General features: G+C 46.1%; 1 protein-coding gene across 2 annotated transcripts in view; it reads right to left on the bottom strand.

The window, feature by feature from the left end:
- Positions 1–640: 640 nt before the first annotated feature.
- TRIB2 (tribbles pseudokinase 2) overlaps positions 641–11,454 on the bottom strand; it is a 32,094-nt gene continuing 21,280 nt past the window's right edge. For both annotated transcript variants that reach the window (XM_069235955.1, XM_069235956.1), the window contains exon 3: positions 641–2,893. In XM_069235955.1, coding sequence (XP_069092056.1) covers positions 2,425–2,893 — 469 coding nt within the window. In that variant the 3' untranslated portion in view covers positions 641–2,424. The remainder of the gene's footprint in view (positions 2,894–11,454) is intronic.

The raw sequence follows: 11,454 nt of genomic DNA, 5'->3' as shown, positions 1-11,454 counted from the left end.
TTGTCCTAAGAGGATCCCTGTATGCGAAGTGGAAATGCTATGGACTGCACTTGACTAGTATGGCTCAGAAACCATATTTTGAAATGCCAACAGGAATACATAAAAATGACTAATGGGGGGGGGGGAGGTTAGTATGCAGGGCGTGAACACAGAGGGACTGTAGATGGTCTTTGAATCAATGTTATGCTTTTCCAGAGTATTTTCTACGTCAGTAACCGATAAGTAGTGGAAAGGAGGTACTTAATTACATGTAAAAAAAAAAAAAAAACTATATATAAAACACACACAAAGTGATCCATACAAGGAAGAATGCACAACAAAAGGTTTATAATTGTCTCCTTACTGGAGAACTTCAAACTGTAGTGTATTCAGTGGTCAAGTCAAGCTTTGCTGAAAGGGTGGTAGGTAACCATAGCACAATCTCCTCTTTTTATTTATTTCATATCGCCAAGGTCCCGAGGTTTGTCCTTTGGGAGTTAAGCATCCTATGGTGTAGATCCACAGGGGCCATCAAGACATGCAGGACCGGGAAAAGAATATATCACAACATTTCAGGTTATCGAAATCCTAAATGTGCGGTCCAAAGTGAGAGAAAAAAAAAAAAACACATACCAGTATAAAAAGGTAAAGCAAAATCTAGTTAAATATGCACATTTTATTTATTGAAGAGATTAGGACAAAACATTGAACCAAATACATGACAATCAAAGCACCAGGGGCTTAAACCCCACCATGCATGTCATCACCAATCTTTCCTTGGATCAGGTACTTTTTGGGGCGTGGCTGTGGGTGGCAGGGGAAGTTTTTCTGGACGCAGCACCATCTTCTTAGTTTTAAAAAATGTTACTCCTGTGGGATTGCCAAAACAGAACCAACGCAGGTCAGCTGCAGCCTTTGTCTTGTTATCAAGAGCTGAGAACTCTTCAGCTCGCCAGTCACGTTCTTGGAGCAGGAAACTAACATCCCATAGTCAAATGTAGTAGCCAAGTAGCAATATGTACATGCCACATACTATAATTAAGCACAGATTCAAGTAACAATTACATACTACAGGATCCACGTGTACTAACCCAAAAACATGACCACTTTACAAAACATATGCAGGCAGTATAAGTACAACTGAGGTACTAGAAACACAAGTGTGGATGCTGAAGGGCTTCAATATTCAATAGCAATACAAAAAAAAGCAATAATAAAAACGTTTGCCAGTCTAAATAATTAAAAAATAAGAAGAAAGAGGCCAAACAAAATGCTTCTAGGGAAAGCGACACCAGAACATAAACATACATACAAGTGTTAACTACAGCATGTAACATGTCATCCGAAGTCAACCCGTAATTGAAGTACTGGCTTTTGTTACATCACTACTGTGACATTTTCCTCAATAAATATCATAACATTCTTGACATTACGAAGGTGCATATTAATGTGTATGGTGGGGAAAGGTGTCCCTACTACAATAAAAGGTCCGCTTATAAGAATACCTTATTTGCCCTGCTTTGTAAGTCAGACACATTTTACCTCTGCACTCCGAGGAGATAAAAAAAAAAAAAAAAACAAAAAAACAAAAAAAAACAGGAACCCATCTAAAATATTTAGTTTTCACCTTATGGATCGAATAGCTGACACCGTTTTCAAAGTCTGGGCCCTCTGCTTGCAAATTGGTCAATTATTCAATAGCTTGCTGCTCGTTTAACTTAAGTGCAAAGTGGCAAACATGGAAGGAATTATTTCTGACCCTGTTCATTTAACATCAATATCACTGTTGGAAGTTTGAAATAATAGCTTCCTGAAAAAATAATGCTTCTTAATACAAGAAAATTGCCCTTACGGAAAAGAAAATCACTGCAAATGTCATTTTCTGAAAAGAGCTGCAAGTATTTATTATTTTTTTTTTTTAATAACCGAATCGAAAAGGTGTCTACTATTGGAAAACACGAGCACAACAGTTTGCACCCACTGTGTGTCACGTTATCTTACCAGCACACAACTTGCTTTGTATCCAGCCACAACTAGACAACATCCAATGAAAAATAAAAAGCGTAGCCAATTATTCGATCCCTGAAAACAAAATGGCAGAAGTAAGATTTTTAACAGTGCGATGCCAAGGGATGTTTGCAAGACAAAATGGTTCAAAGTTCTGCAAATATTTAAACGCAACGGAAGGAGTGATCATTGCAGACTCCTAGGTTCCTCGGATTGAAGCTACATGTTGCTTCATGCTGTCATAACCTGATAGCAGAGGCCCCTCCCCTTTGATGTGCCCCCATGCTACATTTGTGTACTAGCTCATTGTGGAAGTTCCTTTTGAGTCAAGGAACTCTTTGCTACCAAGGTAGGCCAAGACTGATGAAAGCGGCCAGCAAAGACTCCTTCATGTGGCCTGGTCCTGCTGAAGTACCTTCTGAGAAGCACTCTAAGCACTTAGTTAAAAAACGGGTCCGTGTCTTCGTCCATGTTGACATCAGGCACCAGTTGATCCAACACTTCCTTAGCACCATATCCTGAATTAGATGCACTGAAATCCGTAGAAAACCAAGGATGGTCCAGAATTTCCTGTGACGTCAACCGTTCCGATGGCTCACGGCGCAGGATGCTACGTATGAGGCACTTTGCCTTGGGCGATAGCGTCTCTGGAATGTTAAATTGCCCTCGGCGAATCTTGCTGAAGAGGGAACTGGGCTCAATGTCATGAAAGGGGTACCGACCAACTAACATGGTGTAGAGCATGACTCCAAGGCTCCATACGTCCGCCGCCTTGCCCGAGTAGCTGCCATTTGTGTTTAGGATCTCAGGGCTGACATAGGCTGGACATCCATGTTTGTCAGAAAGAGAGTCATCGTCTCCACGCAAAATATAAGCATCTTCCAAACTTTCTAACTTCACTCTTGTCCTGAAAAGTAAAGAAAAAACATAAGTTACTTTGAGCGAGATATTTTGTTCTTTATCACACTGCATCTATCATCCATAAGGATCCACGACTGCAACCACGCCAAAAACGGGACAAAATAATGGTTACATGTAAGGATAACGATATAATCTCTTAATTATGTCCTAGAATCATAAAGTACATGGTAGTTAACCTGCAAGTATTCAGAAAATAAATTTAGATGAGTTCTAGGACCCGGCGAAATTTGCTTTACACAAGTGTGATTACCGTTATTTCGAGTTACTTTTGGTAGGTGTGATTTCCAAAAGTTCGCCATTACATCACATTGTGTAATTAGGCAACATTAAAAGTGAAACTTTACTGCAAAGGCAACAGAACAATACCAACGGCAGAGCACGAGCAGCTGTTCGTGGTGCACTTTTTTGCACTTCTAAGTGTGCAATGCATCTTCTAATCTAAAAGGACGCTAAAATGCATTTCACACAAAAATACAATGACAGAATTTTGGTGACATTTCACTTAATTACACAAAAGCCGTTATGCGAATTCCGCACACCGTTAATGGATACTTGAATACACAGAGAACATACTACCATCCATTCGTGGTTTTAATTCATGGCGTTTTACACGTCATCCTACTATTCGACCACAAAAAAAATAACATTTCAGGACACACTGTTCAAAGTATCTAGCTAGCGAAAATATTTTGCACATGATAGCCAATTTATCGGGGCTCTTCAGAGCAAGATGGCATATGATAAAGAAGCAGTTCTAATGGATGAATACAGGAGCAACCTAAGGTTAAGCACAACAACAAAGCTGCCCCAACAAAGTTATATAAAGTACATACTTTGAAATGCAGGGCATAAGTCCTAAAAATGAGCCTGACCAACTAAACCACAGACATGGACTACATCCTAAAGGACCATAATGTGGGCCACCAGGATTATTCTGAGTAAATTATGTGGTTAAAAAAAAAAAAAAAGGCAAATTATGCGGCACAACGGGCCACATTTTACGATAGTATTAGGTTATCATTTTGCTAGTTTTTACACTTAACACTTTCTAGGCATTGGCTGTACCTCATTTGCTCCAGTTTAACACTCATAGTAATATGCAACAGAAAGGTGACCAGTCAACCTGGCCTTCCCACTGTGCTGCTACACGTGTTACTGCGTTTTCAGCAACTTTTGAGGCTGTGAACATGAAGGGCCGACCTTCTCCATCTCACCCATCTCTCCTAAAAACCGAAGTGGGTTACAAACCCCTATTTTATGCGCAGGCCCCAAATAAACACAAGGTAGTACAAGAAGCTGCCTTATATTAGGTCTCAGAAGAGTTCACAACATTTATTATAGAGGATCAAGGTGGAACTGTTTGAAAAAGGTTTTATTACCGCACTAGTCTTAATATTTTAAAGGCATACATTCCATTTACTGAGTTCTATTTTTAACATTTAATAATAAACATCGTTTTACTTTCCCACCACTGTGTTTGTTTCTGAAGAATTTTTTTGAGAGATTAAAACATAGCAAGCGTCCTCGCCCTCTGCCAACGTTATATCTCACACAAAGTGCTAAAAAATATACACAGACAGCTTTTAGGAGGATCACTGGATTCCCTTCTCGTGACTTAGCTGCAGTGACATCCTTAAAGGAAGGGATTATGCTATGGATAGATGGAATGATTCTGGTCTAGGAGACCAGATTTTTAAAAACGACAAATACCATACGCATGATCCAAGCAAATCTCCCTTGGTTTAATTTAAGGTAGGAAATGAGTAAAACATTCATTAACGGCACCTTGTGAAGCGAACCAGAATGCTACAAGTGTGGGAGTTATCCAATGTTTGAATTGTGTAATGAAAATAAGTTTCTGCTCCACAACAATAGCCATTACCTCCCGTCCCTCCCTCACCTTCCTTTCAACCAATGAGGCTTCCTGCCTCCCTCTAGACCCTCCCTTCCCCTTTTAAACCCCCCCCCACCTCTACCACCTCCTGTTTTTTCTGTCTAGCCCACGCTAGACTTACCTTTCATTTTTCCTCCACGGCAGGGCCTGAGGGTCGTCGATTCCTGCACTCCTCGAGGCGCGGGGCTCCTCGAGGTGTGCTCTGGCCGGTCGCATCTTTTACAAGCAGGCGGGGCTGCTTGTGAGACGCGTCCTGAGAGTCGGCTGACGAGGTCGGTCGGCTCTTTGCGGCTGGGGCGTCCATTTCCGGTTCCTCAGCCTGCGGAGCCGCACGGAGGTGCCGGTATGCCCGCGTTCTGCCCGCATTTTTAGCTGTGTTCTTTAATTATGGATATATTTTGATTGGAGGTCCTGTCCCCAGTATATTTGGAAGGTTGGGTTCAGTGCGGTGTAGTGCTATTTTGAGGTTTGACATGCCGAAGGTGCCTGCTAAACAACGCAGGATTGTTTCTTCCTCCTCATCAGGGGAGGAGGGTACTGCTGTCATGGCTACACCTGGGGGTCACCAGGTTCCGGGTGGTGGTGCTGCGCCACTCATGTCCAGGGAGGAGGTGCAGGAGATGATTGAGGTGGCCGTTTCTAGGGCTCTCCAGACAGGGATGGCCAGGCCTGCTCGGTCTAGAGCATCACATCCACCTACTACTGCGGAGAGGTCCTCTTCAGATGATGAGGAGGGGGAGGCTCCATCTACTTCCTCTGGGGGGAAATATGTCTCCAGGGAAGAGATGTGGGAGGTGATGGCACATGTACGGGACAATTTAGGTTTTCCAGTGTTTCAGCCTACAAGCTCGGACTCCCACTTGTTCCCTCAGTATCAGACGCCGTCTAAGTTTGCCATACCTTTTCAGGGACCTGTGAAGGATATGGTGTTTCGGGAATGGAAGGATGTGGATAAGGCTCAAGTTCCACGATTCCTTCAGAAACTTTATTTGCTAGAAGGGGGAGGATGTACTACCTCCCTCTGTTCGTCTGGATTCTATTTTGGCAACCCTGATTGGCAAGACAGCAGTCAATCCGGAGGATTGTGTGCCTACTGATGCCACAGACCGTAAGGTGGATTCTGGTCTCAAGAGGGCTTTTGCGGCTGAGAATCTGGCCCTGAGAGCAGGTATATATTCGGCTTAAGCGGCCCAGTCGTTGGTACAGGACTTTGATAAACTGGCAGTTGCTGTTCAGGAAGGTGCGGAGTGCTCCGAACTTCTGGCTGGTATGGAGCAGCAGGCCAGGTTACTGGCGGATGTATCGTCGGATGTGGTCTGTACTTCGGCTCTGGCATCTGGGGCTTTGATTGGGGCCCGTAGGTCCCTCTGGTTGCGGTCGTGGAAGGCGGATCCCGGGGAGAAGTCTGCTCTCCTAAGACTGCCCTTTGAAGGTCGTAGCTTGTTTGGTGATCAGTTGCCCTCTATGCTTTCCAAGGCGTTTAAGGAAAGGAATCATGCCTTACCTTATAAAGGGGGCTCTGCTTCTGGCAAAGGGTGGAAGAAGCATTCCTGTTCTTCTCACAAAATGGATGCAAAATCTTTTTCTTTCCAGAAACGTCGTTTTCAGCCCCGTTTTTCCCCTAAGAAGGCTGCTCCTTCGAGCCGGGGTGGGTTCAAGAAGGGGTCCTGACAATCACTGTGGGCCTGGCATAGGGCAGGTTGGGGGAAGGCTGAGGCACTTTCTTTCTGCTTGGCAAGAGTGTGTCAGCGATCCTTGGGTGCTGGACTTTGTGGCCAATGGTTACGTCATAGATTTCGATGTGGTACCTCCAGATTCAGGGGTGCGTCCCACTCCGCTGCCTGCGGTCGGGGCACAGAGAGAGGCATTGTTGGACGGAGTCCGGGACTTACTTGTCAAAGGGGCCATGTCCCGCGTTCCTCTAGAAGAAAGGGGTCGGGCACTTATTCTGTCTCGTTTCTAGTTCAAAAGGTGTCAGGGGGTTTTCGGCCTGTTCTCAATCTGAAAGGAGTGAATGCGTGGATCAAGACAGTGCATTTACGCATGCTGTCAATTCAGACTATTTTTCCGATGGTCAGTCAGGGGGATTTTGTGGCTTCACTGGATCTGCAGGATGCATATCTACATGTGCTGGTGGCAAAGACTTCTCAGCGGTTCCTACGGTTTGCTGTAGGCCTGGAACATTATCAGTTTTGTGTGCTGCCTTTCGGCCTCAAGTCTTCTCCCCGGATTTTCACAAAGGTGCTGGCCCCCCTGGTGGCTTTGCTACATTCAGAAGGGGTGTTTATTCATCCTTATCTAGACGATATCCTCATACATGCACCCTCACAGGACCTGTTGCAGAGGCAGGTGGCCCAGGTATTGGTGGTCCTGCAAAACCACGGGTTTTTGATAAACTGGGGGAAGTCAGATTTGGCCCCTTCCCAAGATCTAGTTTTTCTAGGGGCTCGGTTTCGGACTCTTCTTGGTTTGGTGACAGTGTTGGAAAAGAGGTTAGGTGTACTCCAGTCCCTGGTGAGGGAGGTTGTGTCGCAGTCTGCCCCCGTGCACTGCTTTGGTTACATCTGCAAGGTCATTTGACGTCCGTAATATTTCTGGTTCCTTGGGCTCAGTTCCATCTTCTTTGCTTGATGAACTGGTTCCTGAGAAGGTGGGCGCCAGGGTCTGGTTCTCTGATGACCTGGATTCCAGGGTCAGGGTTGATTTGCAAGGAGTTGAGATGGTGGTAGGGGACCAATCATCTTTGGGTAGGGGTGTCTTTGTCTCCTCTGAGCCCAGTGGTGATAACAACGGATGCCAGCCTCTCAGGTTGGGGTGCTTGGATGGGATCGGCACAGATTCAGGGATTTTGGTCCCCGCTGGAGGCCAATCGATCGTCGAATTGGCGCAAGTTGAAGGCGGTGTTGTTGGCTCTGATTCATTTCCAGGTGTCCCTGAAGGGAGTTGCGGTGCTTATTCGGACAGACAACTTAGTTGCCAAGACTTATGTAAACCGACAGGGGGGGGACCCGGTCGCGGGCTTTGTTCAGTCTGGCCAGGGAGATTTTTGTGTGGGCTCAGGATTGGGTTCCTTCTCTACGGGCTACCTACATTCGGGGGGTGGTCAATGTTCGGGCGGATCTGCTAAGCAGGGTGATTCCTTCCTCGCAACTTCTCACTCCGGAGGTCGCTGTTTCTTCATCTTGTTAGTCTCTGGGGGCTTCCGGTGCTGGATGTGTTTGGTCCCTGGAGAATGCAAAACTCAGGCGCTTCTGCTCCCGGTTTCGGTGTCCTCAGGCTTGGGAGGTGGACGGAATGTCATGTCCTTGGCCTCGGGGCCTTTTGTACGCTTTCCCGCCATTTCAGCTGATCCGGTCCTTTGTGTTGAGAGTGCGGCTTCTGGGAGCCAAAGTTATCTTGATTGCACCCAATTGGCCGAGGGCAAATTGGTTTCCATTGCTACAGTTGATGGCATCCGGTCGGATGTAGCCTCTTCCTCTTTGTCCGTCGCCCCTGGAGTTTCCTTGCCTCTCGAAGGGGTCATTGAGGAGGTTACACTTGACGGCCTGGAAGTTGAACGCCGGGGTTTGACAGGTCTGGGGGTACCTGTGGCTTTGAGTTCTACTTTACTGGCTTCAAGAAGGCGTTCCACTTTGATTTCGTATGGTAGACAGTGGAAAGTTTTTTCTTCTTGGTGCTTCCGGCATTCATTGGATCCTACCGTCACTTCTATTTTTGATGTGATGCAATTTTTACAGGATGGTGCACAATTGGGGTTGTCGTGGCTTCTCTGAGGGTGCAGTGGGCGGCTATTCAGGCATTTCGGGGTCCTTGGCGTAATCTGTCAGATGAGTCATTTGATGCCTAGGTTTTTCCAAGGGCTTCTTAATTTGTTTCCTCGCCCTGTACGGTCTTTTCCTTTCTGGGATCTTTCCTTAGTTTTGGATGCGTTGACTGCTGCCCCTTTTGAACCTCTGGGGGACTGTGACTTGCGCCATCTTTCTTTGAAGACGTTCTTTTTGGTGGCCATTACGTCGGCCCGCCGTTTAGGGGAATTGGGGGCCTTGGCCTGTTCTTTTCCTTATTGTAAAATTTTTCATGATCGTGTGGTGCTTGTGCCGGTTCCTTCTTTTATTCCGAAAGTTAATTCTTCTTTCCATGCTCACCAGGAGGTCATCCTTCCTTCGTTTTGTCCGGATCCCTCCTCGGATGAGGAGGTTCGGTTGCATTCGTTGGATGTGCGCAGGGCGTTGTTGGAGTATCTGCTTGTGGTGGCTCCTTTCCGTAAAGGGGATTCACTTTTTGTGAATTTTGGTCCGGCTCGGAAGGGTGAGAAGCCTTCCACGGCTTCATTAAGTCAGTGGGTGAGGTCTTTGAATCTGTTAGCATATTCGTTGAAATAGGTGGTTCCTCCCCAGGGGATTCAGGGCCGTTCTACCAGGGGTATGGCGGCGACAGTGGCTGAGCTTCAGGGGGCTTCAGTGGTGGAAATTTGCAGGGCCGCCACTTGGGCCTCTCCTTCAACGTTTGTTCGGCATTATAGGCTGACGGACTTGGGTAATTTGGAGTCGGTGTTGGGTCACCGGGTCTTGTCCTCTATGAGGTAATAGGGGTAGGGTCTTGGTGGTCTTGGTGCATTGTAATAAACTTCTTGCAACTCAGTATCCGTCTCCTGTGTTTCTCTTGCTATGTCTCATTGGTTGAAAGGAAGGCGAGGGAGGGACGGGTGGTAATGCGTCCATTTCTTACGATAATGGCATTACTCCTAGTCCTACTCCCTCGCCTTCCTTTCCGTTCCCTCCCGCCCCCCCCGGTACGGACTGTCTGAGTTGCTGCTTGGGCTTGTTTTTGTACAGGAGGTGGTAGGGGTGGGGGGGGCTTAAAAGGGGAAGGGAGGGTCTAGAGGAAGGCAGGAAGCCTCAGTGGTTGAAAGCAAGGCGAGGGAGTAGGACTAGGAGTAATGCCATTATCGTAAGAAATGGACGCAATAACCCGAATACATGTATCAGGGGATACTTTGTGGCCTCCGCAAGAATTGCTGCCATGGTTTGACCGTGGCTACCAGCTTTTTGGCTTTGTCTTAGTTTGTGTTAGTACGGTTATATTTTTTGTAAAAAACTCAATTGTTGGGGGAGCTGCTGGGTCCTTACACATTACAAAAAAGGGATTAAAAAAAAACACAGTTTTTGTTCTCAAAAAGCACATGTTGAGACAATATTTACCGACACTGAAGGGAGCTACTATGGGTGCAGTTGTGCTCCTATAGTCTACAGGGAGGAAGTGAACAGGTAACAACAAAGGGATGGTTGGAGAGCAGCGTATAAGTACTGACGCAAAGGTGACAGGGTCAATGAACGGATGGGAGGGTGACAGGACGTGTGACTCAAGGGAATGACTGAATGGTGAAAGGGTGCATGAAAGAATAGATTGATGAAGGGGAGATAATCGATGGGTGAACAGATGGATGAGTGAAATGATGGATGAATAGCTTGAAGGGTGTACGGATGGATAAAAGGAGGGGTAAATAGGTGAAGGGATCGATGAAAGGTTGCAAGGAATCATGCATAAATGAAAATAGGGATGGCCGGGTGAAAATAAATGGACGGATGGATGAGGGATAAACTGGTAGAAACGGGTGAAATGATGGATGGATTGAACGGCAGACGATGGATGCATGAATGGTTGAAAGATGGGTGGATAATGGCTAAAAGAAAAGAAAGGACGGATGGATGGAAGGGTGAACGAAAGTCTCCTAAATCTAGTCAGCTTGCTCAATAACAAATGGATCTAAGTGTTTGTGTGAGTGTGTGTGTGTGGGGGGGGGGCTACTTCCTTCACAGTTAGTGGTCAGTCATAATTCACTATGTGAAAGATAGCATCGTTCCACCGACAATTTGTAAATAGAGCAATGTTCATTCACAGACTATACAGAACAAACGTGTATGAGCGGCGCCCACTGTGAGAGGGCAGGACACATCCTCACTAACGGAACTGCTGGACCATAAAAGTGTGTTTTTAGAACAGACATGCACATTAAGGATTATTAGTGGAGTGGAAAACAATAGATCGCACAAAACACCACAGCAAGACTCCCAGCGAAAAAAACATATACCAAGACTGCAAAGGCGTGTGTCAGGAACCACGTAATTAAAGAGCGCTCCGTTTAATGAGGAAGAAAACGAGAAAGCACTTAAGGAGACATTTCTGAATATATCAACAATGCAAAATCAGCGTGTATTGTTGATTCACACTAAATCAAAGCTATTTAAGAGAGGAGGAAGCTATCATGTCTGAACGCTTCCCTGCTGTAGCTGGCTGAAACCGCAGAAGTGCAATCCGAGGGCAGCAGAGATCCTCAGACGGGAAATTACCTCGGTCGCCATAGAAACAGGCAGGGAAGCCCGTGCAAAGCAACGCCAGCCCGCCTCGGCGCTTCTTTTTTCCAATCAATGTGTCATTCACTGGTCCGCAATTCTCCCGATTTGTCTCCCTGATAACGTCGCCAAACACGATCAATTAAAAGTCATCGAGAATATTCTTTGACGTGACTTATTCGCTCAGTTGTGTGCGCACCGCGCGGCCGCCCGGCAGTTTTTCACCACATACACCCAGCGCCCTCCTGTCTCAAGTGCGCTATCGAAGTGAACAGCCACGGCTAGTTTCACGACTGCAAG

Source organism: Pleurodeles waltl, chromosome 5 (genome assembly GCF_031143425.1).
Source record: "Pleurodeles waltl isolate 20211129_DDA chromosome 5, aPleWal1.hap1.20221129, whole genome shotgun sequence".
NCBI lineage: Eukaryota > Metazoa > Chordata > Amphibia > Caudata > Salamandridae > Pleurodeles > Pleurodeles waltl.
The sequence above is the reverse complement of the archived record's forward strand: the minus strand, read 5'-3'. Positions and strand labels throughout refer to the sequence as shown.